Source organism: Puma concolor, chromosome B2 (assembly GCF_028749965.1).
Source record: "Puma concolor isolate L17-30 chromosome B2, mPumCon1.1.hap2, whole genome shotgun sequence".
Lineage (NCBI taxonomy): Eukaryota > Metazoa > Chordata > Mammalia > Carnivora > Felidae > Puma > Puma concolor.
In genome coordinates, this window is record NC_141671.1 from 81,553,584 (window position 1) to 81,571,514 (window position 17,931).

The 17,931-nt window shown below is 43.6% G+C and overlaps 1 protein-coding gene across 2 annotated transcripts in view; it reads right to left on the reverse strand.

The window, feature by feature from the left end:
- UBE2J1 (ubiquitin conjugating enzyme E2 J1) overlaps positions 1-5,755 on the reverse strand; it is a 29,619-nt gene extending 23,864 nt beyond the window's left edge. The window contains exon 1 of one of the 2 annotated variants that reach the window (XM_025925443.2): positions 5,632-5,755. In XM_025925443.2, coding sequence (XP_025781228.1) covers positions 5,632-5,662 — 31 coding nt within the window. In that variant the 5' untranslated portion in view covers positions 5,663-5,755. Of the gene's footprint in view, positions 1-5,205; positions 5,364-5,631 lie in introns of those variants that run through there. The other variant, XM_086707407.1, reaches the window with a different exon arrangement.
- Positions 5,756-17,931: the final 12,176 nt, after the last annotated feature.

A 17,931-nucleotide genomic window follows, 5' to 3' on the forward strand; every position in this document is an offset into this window, starting at 1 on the left:
TGAGAGCTAAAGCCATGTAGCCAAATAGAAGGTAATATTAGTCTAGTGTTCTCATAATCTTTTTTTCCCTGAAATTACATTACATATATTATAAATGTCTTAGTGCAAAAGAATGTGGACTCTGAATTAGAGCTGCATTAAACCTCTGGCTCCTATATTCTGTAGCTCTAAATCCTTAAATAAATCACTTAATCTTATTCTGCCTCAATGTTCATATCTGTCAAATGGGAGTCAATAATATCTTCACGTAATTCTCTTTTCCTTCCTCTCCCCCACCTCTTCCCCAGGTCACAAGTTATTGTCAGAAATAGACTGGGATATAAGACCCTCTCAAAATTCTCCCTGGTTCAAAACCAGACAATGAGGGGACACCTGGGTGGCTAGGTAGGTTAAGCGTCTGACTTCGGCTCAGGTCATGATCTCGCAGTTCATGAGTTTGAGCTCTGCATGGGCTCTGTGCTGACACCTCAGAGCATGGAGCCTGCTTCGGATTGTGTCTCCGTCTCTCTCTGCCCCTCCCCTGCTTGAGCTCTGTCTCTCTCTCTCTCTCAAAAATAAATATTGAAAAAAATTTTTTAAAAACAACAGACAATGAGCATATATAGTTGGCCTCATGGCATGGCTCCCTGGTTCCCAAGGAGAACTATCACTACAGGATAGTCAAGTTTCAAACTACTGCCTGGCAACTAGGTCTAGAACATGGTCTGCCACTCCTGATGCTCCATCTCTTGTTATCACATACAGAGAAAACTTTTTCCGATCATCTCCTCTCTTATCTCTTTGCAAGATTATTCAAGGAATTCTACCATGGTGAGACACAATATGCCAGGGAAGGAAAGGAGATGGGGAATACCTGCATGCCTGCTCTTGTTCTTTTCTACGGAGACCACAGGATCACTCTGGATCCAAACTCTAGGCTCTATGGGCCTAGGCATTAGCAATAGCAACCTTCAAATACCCAGGCTCTACCTCTCTAGGCTTACATTGGGCTTTGAAAACAAAGCCCCAGCTAAAGGGATCTTTTACAGGTCACTGTCTCTCAAGCATCTATTTCTCTTAGAAAGAAAATATCTTGGGCTCCTGGGTAGCTCAGCTGGTTAAGCATCAGACTTTGGTTCAGGTCATGATCTCACGTTTGTGGGTTCAAGCGCTGTGTGTCACGCTCTGTGCTGACAGCTCAGAGCCTGGAGCCTGCTTTGGGTTCTGTGTCTCCCTTTCTGTCGGCCCCTCCTGGGCTCGCACTCTCTCTCTCTCAAAAATAAATAAACATTAAAAAAAATTCTTTTAAAAAGAAAGAAAGCAAATATCTTAATATAATCAATCTCCAAAGCATGGGTAAAATGCAGAAGGAGGGTATATTGGGGATATGAACCCAATGTCTGCTCCCCAAGTGCCTCTTCCTACTCCCATAATGAAGGCACTTAAGCAAATGTTTAAAGACTAGTGTTTCTGTCCAGAAGGACCCTACAAAGGTATCCATTCAACAAACATTTAAAAAAATGTCCAAGTGATGGAGACCAAATAACCAAGACCTGCTTCTTGCCTTCAAAAAACTCACAGTGAGAAAGATATTAAAACAATTGAAATACAAACACTGACCAAGTATGTACAAACATAGGGACTACCTTATAGTCTACCTAATTGCTTAAGATAGCTGGACAAGGCCGAACCTTAAAGAAGCTTGAAGAATAGGAATTTCCAATGGATTAAAGGGAAGCCATGCCAAGCAGAGCTTCCAACAGGGACCAAGGCATACAGGTGAGAAGAGCTACTCCATCTGGATAGTCACTTGGGCGAAATGGATACATGGCAAAAATGCAGAAGCGGGAAAAAAAAAAAGCAACGGAGCACAGTTGTAGTAGTCTCGACTAGGTTGGTGAGAAAGACAAGGATCAAATCGTGAGCAGCCGTGTAGACCAAACTGAACACTTTACTTTTAATGTTATCCATAGCTATTAGGAAGACATTGAAATTTTTTCAATTTAAGGACTGATCTAATCAGTTTTGTTTTTTGTTTTACTGGAGCTGGTGACAAAAGTGACTGAATAGATAAATATGTGTGTGTGTATACCGGCACCCATGCAAGTATGCCTGTGTGTGTGTGTGCGTGTGTGTGTGGGTGTGTGGGTGTGGGTGTGGGTGTGGGTGTGGGTGTGTGGTGTTCGTTCCAGGGTAGGGGGTAGACTAAGGAGTAGACCGAGAGATCAAAGATAATTCCCATGGGTGCCTAGTTGCTGTCAATCCTGGAATAAGGGATGAGGGGACTCTGGAGGAGGAGAGTAAACTGATGAGTTTGGTTTTTTATTACCTCATAGAGATTTTTTCAGTGTGGGGGAAATCTGGGTGAAGACTTTGAATCACCAGTAATTCCAGGTATACTACAGCCTAGGAAAAGGGCTGAATTGGACATTAAAGCTTGAGAATAATTAGCATGAAGGTCCAGCCAACACTAAGGGTATATGGATAGAACAGCTCCCAGGTTTCCGGTGCAGACAGTGGGTGCCTTTGCTCCACTCTCTCACCAATCACCTCCTGAACACGGCCACAGACCCCTTCTGAAGAAAGCTACCACAAGAAGTTCTCTACACATAGGTCACCCTACTTTGTATTCTGAAATCCTACTACCTTGGCCAGAGCAGACCCAAAAAGGGATCAGGGAACTTGATCCAGAACAACCACTGATGAGCTAAGGCAGAGGCTTAATGAGGTAGCTCCACACAGAACTTTACCCCTAACCACAAGTCCATTCCAGAAAAATCACAAAGAAATAAGTTTTCCCACTTACAAACTGAACATACGTACTAGCCACATACTAGCACACTGGCCCTTTACCAGTTATGTGTATTCTCCTAATTGTGCCATGCATATGTCTAATTAGAAAGAGTTATATCTCTTCCATTGTGAAGTGCTTTTAATCACTTTCTTTCACACATGGATTACTCTAAAAATACCACACGACTGAGAATAAAACAAAGGAAGCATTTTCACCATGTTTGCTAGCATTTCTGGTAAGTCCCATATCTCATCTAATTCACCTTCACCATGAACTCCAAATGATCCACAGAGTAACTAATAAAAAAGATTTTAAAAAATGATCTCAGGTAGAACACCACCACCACCTTTGAGGAAATGATACCAAAAAGAGGAAGCAATTTACAACACAGCATGAAGCATGTCCACAAAAGCTCAGCCAGCTGACAGATCAGATACTTTGGAAATGCACAAAATTCCGGAGAATTTTTTTAAGTTTGTTTATTTATTTTGAGAGGGAGAGCACAAGCAGGAAGCGGGGGAGGGGCAGAGAGAGATGGGGAGAGAGGATCCAATGAAGGTTCTGTGCTATCAGTGCAGAGCCGGACGTGGGGTTCAATACCACAAACCATGAGATCATGACCTGAGACGACATCAAAAGTCAGACACTTAAGGGACTAGCTACCCAGGCGCCCCAAAATTCTGGAGAATTTAAAAGCTTTTCATAACCTCAGGCATGATAACCTATCAAAACTGAGCAATGTGTAGACAGTGCAGGGCCTAGTTGAGATTCCCTCTCTCCCTCTCTCTCTCTACCCCTCCCCCACTTGTGCTTTCTTTCTCAAAATAAATAAACTTAAAAAAAGAAAACTGAGCAATGTGCTGTTAAAAACAATGTCTTTGGATCCACCAGTTTTCCCTTCCAAACTGCATTATTACTCATATTTGCATTATTCTCTGGACACTCCAAGTATCTCAGCTGTCCTAAGGAACTTGGTATCCTGTGACCAAGGTACATTTTTTTTAATTTTTAAAAATTTTTTAATGTTTATTTTTATGAGAGAGAGAGAGTGGGAGCAGGAAGGGGAGGGGCAGAGAGAGAGGGAGACACAGAATCTGAAGCAGGCTCCAGGCTCTGAGCTGTCAACACAGAGCCCGATGCGGTGCTCGAACCCATTAACGGCAAGATCCAAGATCGTGACCTGCGCCAAAGTCATACACTTAGCCGACTGAACCACCCAGGAGCCCTCAGAGTCACCATACATTTTTACCCATATAGTTTTATTTACATCTACAACAATCTAGGGGCGCCTGGGTGGCTCAGGTGGTTGAGTGTATGACTTCAGCTGAGGTCATGATTTCACCGTCCATGGGTTCGAGCCCACATCAGGCTCTGTGCTGACAGCTCAGATCTGTGCTGGAGCCTGCTTCATATTCTGGGTCTGCCTCTCTCTCTGCCCCTCCCCTGATCACGCTCTGTCTCTCTCTCTCTCTCTCTCTCTCTCTCTCTCTCTCTCAAAAATAAACATAAAAAATAATCTACAACAATCTAAACAATTTAAGCATTCTACCATCTATCCTTAAAACCAAAGTTTTCTTTCCCTCTTTGTCTTTTATTTTCCCCTCTTTCCCCTCTAGCGTTCTTAAGAGATGGGGAATGGAGAGCCATTAACCAAACTGAAATTGAACTGTATAAATGCATCTCTTGGAAAGCCCATAGCCTTCACTAGATTTTTAAAGGAGTCTATGGGCCCATACATGGTATGACCCATTCTACACACTTGGTCACCTAAGAACATTTCTCAGCCTGAAAGCACTCAAGCTAACAAAGCTCTGCTCAATCAATAACCTCAAGCTTTTCTGGAGTTTCTACATATTAAGTATGTTTTAAAAATCAAAGACTCACATGTCCGCTCTTTCCATAACGATGCTAATCTTACTGATTCCTAATGAAAAGATGCTTTCTTGTAATGAAAAAATAAGCAGCAGCAATATTTGGCCAAACCACCACTAATATTCTAGGAATATCATTTGGAGCTGAACTGTGGAGTTTGTCCCTCCTGACAATTTTATCAAGGTACACATAGAATAAATACCATTTACAGAAACTAGTGTTTCATTTCCAGCCTGCCTTAATATGAGAGAGCTGCTTGATTTTCGTGCATCTTCATAATGCACCAGAAAAGAACTTGAGGCTAGGACTGTTTGGGCTGTTTTGTAAATGAAGCAGGGGCACTAAGTACAGAAAAATAAGTCTTTATGACCGAATATAGATATATATCATGTTAGTCGGCATGGCAAAAATCATGGTTAAGCACTAAAGGGCTTGGCTCATCTAACTAGTTTTCTTAGCGCTTTGGTTAGTTAGTTTAATACAGAGTATTTCCTCTAGGTCTTTAATTCTATTTGCCCCCAAATGCTGCAAAGGCGATATTTAAACAACCAAATCCTCACGTGTAAGTGAGTGAAACAGCTAATATAAGTCCGGTGGCAGCGACGAAAGGATAACGACGGTCGGTGTTCAGGGTGCAGGTACGGACGGCACGGCGTTGTTAACTATTACCCACGGACATCATCTTTACATCTGTTCTTAGATATGAGTTTATGACCCAGCACTACGCAACCAACAAGAGGAAAGGGAAAGTCCAGGTGCTGCGGGGAACTGGCCAGTCCCCGGACTGGCAGCCGGTGCCCGCCCGGCCGCCCTGCGGCCTGCACCATCCCGGCAGGCGGCGGTCTCGCGTAGAGCGCGAAACCCGGGGCGGAGCCGCGAGTGGCGGCGGACGCGAGGGAACCGCAGCGCCCGACCCGGGGTCCGGGGTCACTCCGCCCTCCCCGGCCCACCCGCCGGCGCCCCCCACCGCTTCCAGCCTTGCTCACCCGGGCTCTTCAGGTTGTAGCGGGTCTCCATGGCGGATCGCTGGCCCGGCTCCGGCCTCCCGGCCAGCCGCCTCCACCTTTCCGCGCCGCCGCCGGTGTGAAAGCGCGGCTCAGGCCGATTGGGCCAGGCCGAGGGAGCCTCCGCAGACACCGCCCAGCCCCGGCCCGGACTGCAGGCAGGAGGGTGAAGGCGGGGCGCGGGCTTCGCGATGGCACCGCCTCCCCCGCGGCTCCCCCGCCTCCCTGAGGGCGGGGCAGGCGCCGGCGCCGGCCGGGGAGTCGCTGTACCGGGCGCCCGGGCTGGAGGTAAGCTTTCCCGTCTGGCCGCGGGCCCAACCCCGCCGCGGCCGCCCGGCCTGCGTCACCCGCCCTCGCCCGGGTTTTGTGAAGTTGCCCTGACGTGGCGGTCGCTTCGTGGCGGTCGGTCGGCCGGCTCCGGCGTCCGTCACTGCGTAGTCGCCGCTGGCCCCGCGGAAAGCGCTCCGGCGTCTGCAAAAGCGTACGGCGCGCTCGTCTGCCCCTCGCCCAGGCCCCCCGGAAGCCGACCTTTTGCCGGGCCTGTCCGGGGTTCCCTGCGCTCGCGGGTATTACGGAAGAACGGCGCGGCCGGAAGCGGCCCAGCCCTACTCGCCGCCGGTGGGCTCCTGGAGCCCGGGCCTGAGAGTCCAGAGGGGCCCGGGCTCCGGCTGCCCGCGCGCTGCACAGCCTTGTCTGTGATCCAGTATAGCTGATGGGAGTGGGAACAGTTACGTGCGGAAGGGAAAAAATCCAGTGATAAGGAACGGAGTAGGGTTTTTAGAACAGTTTTTTTAAGATAATGTCATCAGGTGCAAGACACTTGTAAGCATTTATTTATAGTTATAAATAATTGTGACTTGCCAAATAAAACTAAGGGAATTACGTTGAATTTGCGGGAAAGCATACAAATACATACGTAAGGGTGAACCTCAGAGGACACAGTTCATGCTTCATTATGGAAAAAATGGGGTTAAGAGAAAGAGGGCTTGGGTTCTTGAAGGCCTAAAGGAGGGGCGAGAATTTAGGAAAGAGGGAGGGATTGGCAGACTAGGGAGGATGAAGAGGGAAGGAAGGAATTCTAGGTGAGATGAAGAAGGGTTAATCCGGCTGGCCAAGTTACATTTTGTTATATAAAGAATTGTACCAGCAACCTTTTGTAAAGAGTGAAATTGGGAGGGAAGGGAAGAAATGGAGGATATCTAAAATAAAATTAGATGATATCTTTCAAGCCTTTCCATGTTGTTGTTTTCTGAAAAGTAAAGGGATAATCAGATTGGCTGAAATGCGCAAACCAAACCAAACCCCAATGTGCTGCTTCGTTCATTTTTTCATTCTTTGTTATTAAATCTTCAGATTGTCTAACATTTGACAGTTTTGCAAAAGCCTGTGGCAATAGGCCTCACAATGAAGAGGCTTGTGAAACAGGTATTATCATTCCTATCTGATAGCTAAGGAAACAGAGTTCTGAAAGCATTAGGAGCCTTTCAGTTATTCAGCCTGCAAGTCAGTCAAATTCTGAATGCTGTAGTCTCTGGGGGCTCTCCTCCTTTATTTCCTCTGCACCGAGAGTGGGACATTTTTCTTTTTTTTAGAAGATACTACCACTTAGTCTGCTCCTTAGTGCTGAAAGGGTTCAAGACAGCCCCCCCCCCCACCAGAATGTGCCACTTGACATATGGATTATTTTGAGTTGAAGGCGCTTGAGACCCTGCAAGCTGAAGAGAAACTTTTGTCCGTCTCTTAACCACACAGAAAAATCTAAATTGGGGGTATTTCCCAGAAAAAGGATTGTTAACAGAGATAAATTTTATCTGAGTGACCCATCTGTATTGCAGAGCAAACATCTAATAACCAAACATCTGTTCTCCTTATTGCCCTGTGAAGTGCCTTCCTTTCCTCTGAAGTCCCAGACCCGGAGTCCTTCTCCTTAGTTCAGGATGACATACAAACCTCATTTTGCCTGACTTTGGAGTTTCCATGTCTGTGTGGATTCCCTGTATGTATGCTGTTAACTTTTATTTTCTCCTGTTTATCTGTCTCATGTCAATTTGATTCCTAGTCCCGCTAGAAGGACCTTGAAGGGAACAGGGGTTCTTGCTCCCTGAAAAGAGACAAAGAATTCTTGCTCCTTAACAGGCTTCTTTCCTCCACCAGACTGGCTCCATAGGAATTATAATCTCTCCTTTCTTGGTTAAAAACAAAAAAATTTATTCTGACAATGTAGTTCATGGGCACATGTTAAAGTTTATTAAACTTGTTGCAAGAGCAAAGACCTCTAGCAAGCCAATTGAAAGATTTCTCTCAGCAGAAACGTTTATAGAGAAAAGTTTATTTATTTACAACCACTATCGTTGCCCTATATAGTTCCTCTTTTCTAAAAAAGTCCTGTGAAGTGCAGGTCTACCACTCATCTTGATTTGCATCCTAGGAGCAAGGCCAGGACTATTCTGAGCATCTACTGTGTATTGGGCCCAGTACTGGGCACCTGATATACATCAATTCATTTATTCTTCACAACAATACTGACAGCAGCATAGGTTATTTATACCCATTTTACTGATGAAGGCAGTTGAGGTCTCAGAAAAATGAGCAATTTTTTAAAAATTTATTTTTGAGACAGAGATAGAGCACAAGCAGGAGAGGGGCAGAGAGAGAGGGAGACACAGAATCTGAAGCAGGTTCCAGGCTCTGAGCTGTCAGCACAGAGCCCAACATGGAGCTTGAACACACGGACCATGAGATCATGACCTGAGCCAAAGTCCGACACATAACCGACTGAGCCACCCAGGCACCATGAGCAATTTTTTTTTTTTTTTTTTTAAGTAATCTCTGTATCTAACCGGGAGCTTGAACTCACAACCCCAAGATCAGGAGTCACATGCTGTACTGACTGAGCCAGCCAGGCTCTCCAAAGCAGTTTACTTTAATTCTCAGTTTTTTCCACTACATTACAAGTTCTTATACTTCTAACATGCTATTTTTTTTATCATATTGATGAAAACAAATTTTTCTAGAATTTTATTTATTTCTCGATTTGAATACTTTGAAATCTTAAAAGTTTCAGCATCTTATCCAAGGCTGTTTAGGAAGTGGAAGAACCCTGATTCAAGTCCAGGTCTTTTGGGTCTGAAACCTGGATTGTTTTTGCTACACTAGGAAGGAATCAGGCTATTTTGTGTCATGCAAGGTCTTTTTTCCCACCATTTGAAAATGGAAATGCGTGGGGCTCCTGGGTGTCTCAGTTGGTTGAGCGGCCAACTCTTGATTTTGGCTCAGGTCGTGATCTCACAGTTCATGGGATCAAGCCCCGTGTCGGACTCCACACTGACAGTGAAGAGCCTGCCTGAGATTCTCCCTCTTCTCCTTTCTCTGCCCCTCCCTTGGTCCCAAATGTGTTCTCCCTCTCTCTCTCTTTCTCAAAATAAACATTTTTAAAAAAATATTTTTCCCATTAATAAGCAAAGAAGTAGTAAATACAGTAGTAAACATTTGTTTGCAACATTATTAAAATCATTTTTACTGTGACTTTCTTTAAAATAACACTTTTTTGGAGACCCAATTTGCTGCCATGGTTTTGAATTATCTGACATCTTCCCCCAAATTATGGTTCTTGATATTAGAAATGAAGAAAAAGAAACCTGCTCAGTACTGTAGTTTTGCTTTGTTTACATGGATTGCATATCTTTGCTTTTTTTTTTTTCATAATAAAAGTGCTTTCATTTTTAAAAATTATTCCTTTAATCTCCACACCCAACATGGGACTCATACTCACAACCCTGAGACTGAGTCACATACTCTTTCAACCAGCCAGGTGCCCCTCACAATATAGACACTTTTAAAATTAAAAGCAAAAATTACAGTGCTCATATTGCTTACTCCCTAGTTCTGACGAACTGATGAGTTTAACAAGAGATCATTCGTTTCTAATCTTAGCTGTTAAGGAAACACCTGCCACTAAGATAAAACTAGTTGCTCATGGATGAAAGAACAGGTACTTTGTGATGTGCCAGCAACTGTGTCTTCTCCCTCCCTCCCTCTTCCTGGGTCCTCTCCGAATTGCTCTTCAGGACAGATGGGTGCTGTCCCTCTGCCACTCTGTCTATGCCTTTTTTCTTATGGCCCCTACCCTGCCGCGCCAGTGTGTCATTCTCTGAACCTTTTTAGGCACTTGCTGATGGAAGAAACTTGGTCATCTACAAACTCGCCTGAGTAACTTAGAACTCTGCTGTCTACCCTGAGAGCAGTTTCAGTTTCTATTCATTGGGAAATTGCAAAATGGCAAAAAATTAGTGTGAGTCGAATACTTTTAAACAAATTTGTGTTTTCTTCACCACTGCAGCATCCACAATCTTCCAAAAAGTCATAGTTGATAAAGATGTGAAACTTTCTTCAGTCTACAGACAATGCTCAACGCACACACAAATTACAAAACTTCGTAGAGAAATTCTGCAGCCCCAAGGCATTTCAGGAATATTATTACCATCTTTAGAACTAACAACCCAATGCTGCTTCCCATTAAAATCCAGTTTGCAAGCTTTGAATAACAGCCAAGTCATCATCTTCTAAAAAGCAGTCCTGGACTTCCCTACAGTTTATCCTTTTAGCACAAAATAACCACAAGGTGCAGGTATGCCACCACTCCGCCTACCTTCTAGCATCTTGTGAGAGAACAGCCGGGCCAGTCTCACGTCCCTGGGAACTGATGTTAGGTTTAGGTGCAGATGTTCTTAAATGGAAACATACAGCATATATGCCAGAATAGGAAGTAAAATTTTTCCAAGATACCATTCTTCAGAAAAAAGAGTTGCCTTAAGTTTTTGTCTTTGTCCTTTTTGAACAAAGTACTCTTCAGGAAGACAGTATGTCTTGAAAGGGCCTCGAGCAATGGCAGTTTTCTAATAAGGGTTACCTAAAAAATTATGGGGAAAAGGTGAAGACATTCCTGAGGGTACGACCTTGGAGAATAAGCATAGGAGATCATTATTAGTAGGCTTTTTAAAAAGTCACTGGGGGGCGCCTGGGTGGTGCAGTCGGTTAAGCGTCCCACTTCAGCCAGGTCACGATCTCACGGTCCGTGAGTTCGAGCCCCGCGTCAGGCTCTGGGCTGATGGCTCAGAGCCTGGAGCCTGTTTCCGATTCTGTGTCTCCCTCTCTCTCTGCCCCTCCCCCGTTCATGCTCTGTCTCTCTCTGTCCCAAAAATAAATAAACGTTGAAAAAAAAAATTTTTTTTAAATAAAAAGTCACTGAAAAGAGAAACGCAAGAAGTACTTATTTGTGGAGATAGTGAATATAGAGGGGGGAAACATACCTGTCTTGATGTTTAACAAATGGTTTTTGGAGACCCCATAATATCTCCACTGACAGTATCCTATTCAATTTAAAACATGTTCTTTTTGGGTGAACCCTCTTGCATTGTTGGTGGGAATGCAAACTGGTACAGCCACTCTGGAGAACAGCATGGAGGTTCCTCAAAAAGTTAAAAATAAAACTACCCTACGATCCAACAATTGCACTACTAGGTATTTATTCCAAAGTATACAAAAATACAGATTTGAAGGGGCACATGCTCCCTGATGTTTATAGCAGCATTATCAACAATAACCAAACTATGGAAAGAGCGCAAATGTCCATCAATGGATGAATGGATAAAGAAGATGTGGTTTATATATACAATGGAATATTACTAAGCCATCAAAAAGAATGAAATCTTGCCATTTGCAACTATGTAGATGGAACTGGAAGGAATTATGCTAAGCAAAATAAGTCAGTAGAAGAAAGACAAATACCATCTGATTTCGCCATGGAATTTAAGAAACAAAACAGATGAACGTATGGGAGGGGGAAGAAAGAAACAAACCTTAAGCGACTCTTAAAGATAGAGGACAGGGGCGCCTGGGTGGCGCAGTCGGTTAAGCGTCCGACTTCAGCCAGGTCACGATCTCGCGGTCCGTGAGTTCGAGCCCCGCGTCAGGCTCTGGGCTGATGGCTCAGAGCCTGGAGCCTGTTTCCGATTCTGTGTCTCCCTCTCTCTCTGCCCCTCCCCTGTTCATGCTCTGTCTCTCTCTGTCCCAAAAATAAATAAACGTTGAAAAAAAAAACTTAAAAAAAAAAAAAAAGAGATAGAGGACAAACTGAGGGTTGGTAGAGGGATGTAGGTGGGGGTGGGCTAATGGGTGTTAAGGGGGCAGCTGTTGCTATGTATATAAGTGATGAATCATTGAATTCTACTCCTGAAACAAATACTGCACTGTATGTTACCTAACTAGAATTTGGGTTGGGGGGGAAATACTTTTTTTTTTTTAAACATTCTTTCTTAAACAGCCAAGAGGGAACTGTTAGATGATTCAAAATTTCCCATGATGATGAAAACCCTGCTGTACAAGATGCCTGTGAAGAATTAAATAAAATGATTTGGGTGGGGAAGAAAATTTTTTATTAATACCATTTTGTTAATTTGTTTTTGTAATACCATTTTATAATTTGTTATTTTAATATGAATAAATATTTAAATATCTAAAGTAACGCATGGTTTGGGAACTTGGGTGGTTCAGTTGGTTGAGCATCTGACTTCGGCTCAGGTCATGATCTCGCGGCTTGTGAGTTCAAGTCCCACAGTGGGCTGTGTGCTGACATCTCAGAGCCTGGAGCTTACTTGGAATTCTGTGTCTCCCTCTCTCTCTCTCTGCCCCTCCCTGCTCGCTCACGCACTCTCTTTCTTTCAAAAATAAATAAAACATTAAAAAAATTTAACAATTTAACTAGACTTTTTAAATTATTTAATTTACATCTATAAAAGTTTACATTCAAGGGGCACTTGAGTGGCTCAGTCGGTTGAGTGCCTGAGTCTGGATTTCTGCTCTGGTCATGATCCTGGGGTCATGGGATCGAGCCCAGCATCTGGTTCCAAGCTGAGCATGGAGCCTGCTTAAGATTCTCTCTCTCCCTCTGCCTCTCCCCGCCCCCTGCTTTTGCACGCTCTCTCTCTCTCTCTCTCTCTCGTAAAAAAAAAAAAAGTTTACATTCACATTGTTGATTAAATAAATTGGATTTTAAAAGCTATATAACCCAATTGGAAAAAGAAACTAACACTGGAGACGTGTGTGTGTGTGTGTGTGTGTGTGTGTGTGTGTGTGTGGACACATGTTTGTGTGCGTGTGTGTGTGTGTATTAATGGAGGAGTGGAAGAGTGAAGAAAGCTCCCCTAGTGATTCTAACCCTAGTCTTCCATCATCTCTGCTTCTCATCCCTTTTAACAGCTATAAAGCCAAACAATGTCTCCCAATATATAAGACTTGCCTAGGGGCGCCTGGGTGGCTCAGTCGGTTGAGTGTCCGACTTCGGCTCAGGTCATGATCTCACAGTCTGTGGCTTCGGACCCTGTGTCGGGCTCTGTGCTGACAGCTCAGAGCCTGGAGCCTGTTTCCAATCCTGTGTCTCCCTCTCTCTCTGCCCCTCCCCCAGTCTCACTTTGTCTCACTCTCTCAAAAATAAATAAATATAAAAAAAATTAAAAAAAAAAAAGACTTGCCTAGGATACGTATTTAAAATACAAATTCCTAGACCTCTCCTCAGAGATTCAGATTCAAGAAGGCTGGAGTAGAGATGAGAATTTATGTTTCTAAACACCCTAGGTGATTCTTACGATCCAAGAACTTTGGAAAGCTCTGGCCTTGAGCATTAAATGAAATGGTAGGACATGAATTTGATGGTGCTTTTTCTTGCACCTTATTAATCTGAGTTCCTTCCTCTCCCACTGAGATGGAAAGATATCTAGGACTGGCCCCTCCCAGTCAGCCCCTTTACTGGCTGCTTCCCATGGAAGGGAGGTGACTGAGGTCGCTTGTAGAAGTCTGGGAGAAGTCTGGAGTTTGTTCCTGGTTACTGACTACTTGATGAAGGCAGGGCATTACCGTCATGAGCTCTCTGCAAGGCCAGAGGCAAGCAATGACTGGGCAGCAGTCACAGGGACTTAGGCAATAATGGAAGGTGGAAGCAACCAGAATCAGCTTGTAGGAGGAGAAATGGAATTCTCCACACAGGTGGTGAGGGTAAGTGTCGGTGGCAAGAACTCCTGTCCCTTTCAAGGTCCTTCTGGTTGAACTAAGAATCAAATTGACACGAGACAGATAAACAGAAGAAAATCAAATTTTATAGCATATGTATGGGGCATCCACACAGACATGGAAACTCTAAAGTCAGGCAAAATGAGTTCTATATGTCATTCTGAACTAAGGAGAAGTGGGTGGGGATCTGGGGCTTCAAGGGAAGAATGCACTTAACAGGGCAATAAAAAGTAATGCAGATGTTTGGTAATAAAATGTTTGCCCTACCATACAGATGGGTCACTCAGATAAAAATTATCTCTGATAATTATCTTTATTCTGGGAAATACCCCCAATTTAGATTCTTCTCTGTGGTTAAGGAAAGGACAGAAGTTTCTCTTGAGCCTGAAAGGTCTTGATTGCCTTCAGCTCAGTCTTCACACTAGAGTGGCTCATCTTGGGGTGGCCTGCATTAGCATGGAAGAAACTGAGGTCAACTGTAGTTGGCCATTCAGGGGAAGGGTCTTAAGTGGGGGGGGGGGGGGGGGTTTGTTTTTTTTGTGTGTGTGTGGGTGGGGGGTTTTGCTCAGTTTTGAGAAACTAGAAAGATCCTCCTTGCCCCAGCCGTTGATTAGTAAGATTGAAGAAGCAGGGTGGTCAAGACCTCAGGCAGCCCGACACTAGTTAATGCCCTCCTCCACCCTGAGTGTAGCAGCAGATCACGTCTCTTTCATGTGGAAGAGCCTTGCTCACCTGCTTCTTGGAAGTCTCAAAATACTACAAAAGGGCAAAACTCATGCAGCCTCGATATTGGGTAATACCAATATCATCTGATTTAACAAAGGACCACATAGAAGTCAGATGTAAATTCATAAGTCCCTAAAATCCCGGTAAAGTTAACTATTTATTATAGTCAAGGATAGAGTCTACAGTAAATGATGATCTTGCCAGGACAGCAGCCTCCTAAATCCCCTACAACCCAGCATACAAAAACGTCCAAGGGATGGCAATGGAAAGTAGAACTACTCTGGTAGACAGCAGAAAGCCCCGATTAAGTGAAAGGAAAATTCAAGAACTTCCTCAGAATTTCCCCTAGGTTTGTTAAGATTTTAAAATTAACAGGAGGGGCGCCTGGGTGGCTCAGTCAGTTAAGCGTCTGGCTTCGGCTCAGGTGGTGATCTCATGGTTTGTGGGTGCGAGCCCTGCATCGGGCTCTGTGCTGACAGCTCACAGCCTGGAGCCTGCTTCGGATTCTGTGCCTCCCTCTCTCTCTGTCCCTCCTCCGCTCATGTTCTGTCTCTGTCTCTCAAAAATAAATAAACATTAGGGAAAGAAAATATTTTAGGCTAGAAAGAAAATCCTCAGGTATCTCTGATCTGGCAAATGGATTCATTCGTTCCAGCAATGCTTTACAAATAGAACATGACCCATTAGTGAATTGTGACATCTTTTTCAAAAAGGAAATAAAAAAAATACTAGAATGCATTGCATGTAGAAGGAATAATACTATGTGAGATTTTTTTAAATGTTTATTATTTATTTTTGAGAGAGAGAGAGATACAGAGCACGAGCAGGGGAGGGGCAGGGAGAGAGGGAGACAGAATCTGAAACAGGCTCCAGCTCTGAGCTGCCAGCCCAGAGCTCCATGCGGGGCTCGAACTCAGGAAATGTGAGATCGTGACCTGAGCCGAAGTTGGATGCTTAAGATCCAGGCGTCCCTACTTTGTGAGATTTTTGAAAAAGTAATATTTATAAGGGGTGCCTGGCTGGCTCAGTTGGTGGGCAGTGCAACTCTTTTTTTTTTTTTTTTTAATGTTTTATTTTATTTTTGAGAAAGAGAAAGAAAGTGCAAGCAGGGGTAAGGAAGAGAGAAGGAGACAAAGGATCTGAAAGCAGGCTCTGACAGCAGAGAGCCAGACATGGGGCTTGAACTCACGAACCATTGAGATCATGACCTAAGCCAAAGTCAAAGGCTTAACCAATTGAGCCACCCAGGTGCCCCAACAGTGTGACTCTTAATCTCCATGTTGTGAGTTGGCACCCCAACTGAGTGTAGAAATTACTTAAACTCTTGGGATGCCTGGTGGCTCAGTTGGTTAAACGTCTGACTTCGGATCAGGTCATGATCTTGTGGTTCCTGAGTTCAAGCCCCATGTCAGACTCTGTGCTGACAGCTCAGAGCCTGGAGCCTGCTTCAGATTCTGTGTCTTCCTCTCTCTCTGCCCCTCCCCTGCTAGTGCTCTGTCTCTTTCTCAAAAATAAATGAACATTAAAATTTTTTTTAAAGTAATAAACATTAAAAATATTTTTAAAAATAAACCCTTTAAAAATATAATAAAATCTTTTTTAAAAGTAATATTTATAAGTGTGAGTATGTGATAGTTTGCAATGTGAATTATATTTATTGTGGCTCACAACAACAAAAAGTTTAAAATGGATTCCATAAAGGGTCAACTCCTACAGTTCTATAAAGTGCTTTATTTTCTATTATTAAAATCCTTGCATCTCCAGAATCTGCCATTTAGGTATTTTATTAAGAACACCTGAATAGGTGTTCGTAGGGGCGCCTGGGTGGTTCAGTTGGTTGAGCATCCGACTTCGGCTTAGGTCATGATCTCATGGTTCGTGGGTTTGAGACCCCGTGTCAGGCTCTGTGCTGACAGCTCAGAGCCTGGAGCCTGCTTCAGATTCTGCGTCTCCCTCTCCCTCTGCCCCTCTCCTGCTCTCACTCTCTCTCTCAAAAATGAATACACATTAAAAAGTTTAAAAAAAAACACGTAGCATATAAAAAGTGTCATATCAGTAACTGTTGAATGAAAAACAATTATCATTTCCCTCAGAAAATGACTGACAAAGAAAAGAATCAAAACTCATGGATCCTCTTATTTACCATGCACTGTATGGGCATCCTGGTTCAGCTCTGTTGAGGGAAAATGAGCCACGGCTGAAGAGGGAAGTAAAAACCTGGGAAGCAGGTTCTTGCAAACTGTATTGAGGAGTATGACTGAGATCTATAATGGAGAGCTATGAGGGGTGTTAAGCAAGGGAGTGATGTGGTCAGAACTGTGGTGTAGAACAGTCACTCTGGGTCTTGTGTGGAGAATGGATGGATGAGGTGGAGAGACGTTAGCTGAGAGGTTATTAAGATCCAGAGAGAGGAGATGGTGATCTAAAGCAGGATAATGGCAAAAGAGACGGAGAGAATAGATTGAATAGAAGTTTGTAAGGCTGCTGGTTAAGGGTCAGACTCTCAGTTTTGGCTCAGGTCATGATCTCACAGTTTCTAGGGTTTGAGCCCCGCATCGGGTTCTGTGCTGACGGTGCAGCGCCTGCTTGGGATTCTCTTTTTCTCCCTCTCTTTCTGTCCCTCCCTTGCTCATGCTGTCTCTGTCTGTCTCAAAATAAATAAACTTAAAAAAAAAAAAAAAACTATTAAAAAAAAAAAAAGCTTGTAAGGCTGAGCTGAAAGAACTGGGTGGTTGAAAGGGTGAACAGGAAGGAAGAGCCAAGAAGGAGGCCTACATTTCTGGCAGGCACCACAGGGAGTATAGTCCTACCACCATAGAAAGAGGAGATTTAGCAAGAAGGAAGCAAGTTCAATTTTTGGACATGTTAGATTTAAGGGTCCCCTAATAGAAGATGACAGCAAAAGTATGCTAATGGCAATTTTAAATATAGGTCTGCATCTCAAGAAAAGGTTAGGGTTGAAAAGTATCTTTTTGATTTTTATTCCAGATCAGTGTTTTGTTTTCTATAAATATGGTTACACATATTAAAAATGAAGTAAAAGGTTAAATACAGCTAAGCTCAAAGGCTTATTCCCTCTTGATTTTCTCAGAATTTTATATACTTTGGTTTCTTAGAAGACCAAAAGTCTGGACAAGGTATTTGAATTCTCTTCTGACATTTAAACACTATCTGTTAATATGATTTTCGGCAGTAGAGTTATTTAATGGATTAGGAAGAAAAACGCATAATCTTGAAGTACATTTAGAGCTGCTCATATTGGTTCTCGCATAAGAAAAGGTGTTTTGTTTTTTTTTTAATATCCCAGCATTTTAGCCTTCATAAGCCCACGCAGCAGTAAATCCTAAACTTCAAGTCCCCATCTTCAGATTTGTGAAGGGAGGCTACTTAAAGGGACATGTGGTCTGGCTGCTTAGAGCAGTATTGAGAGGGTGGACTCTCCAGGCAGACTCCGGCCCTTCTGTCTTACTACTTATATGATCTTGACCAAGG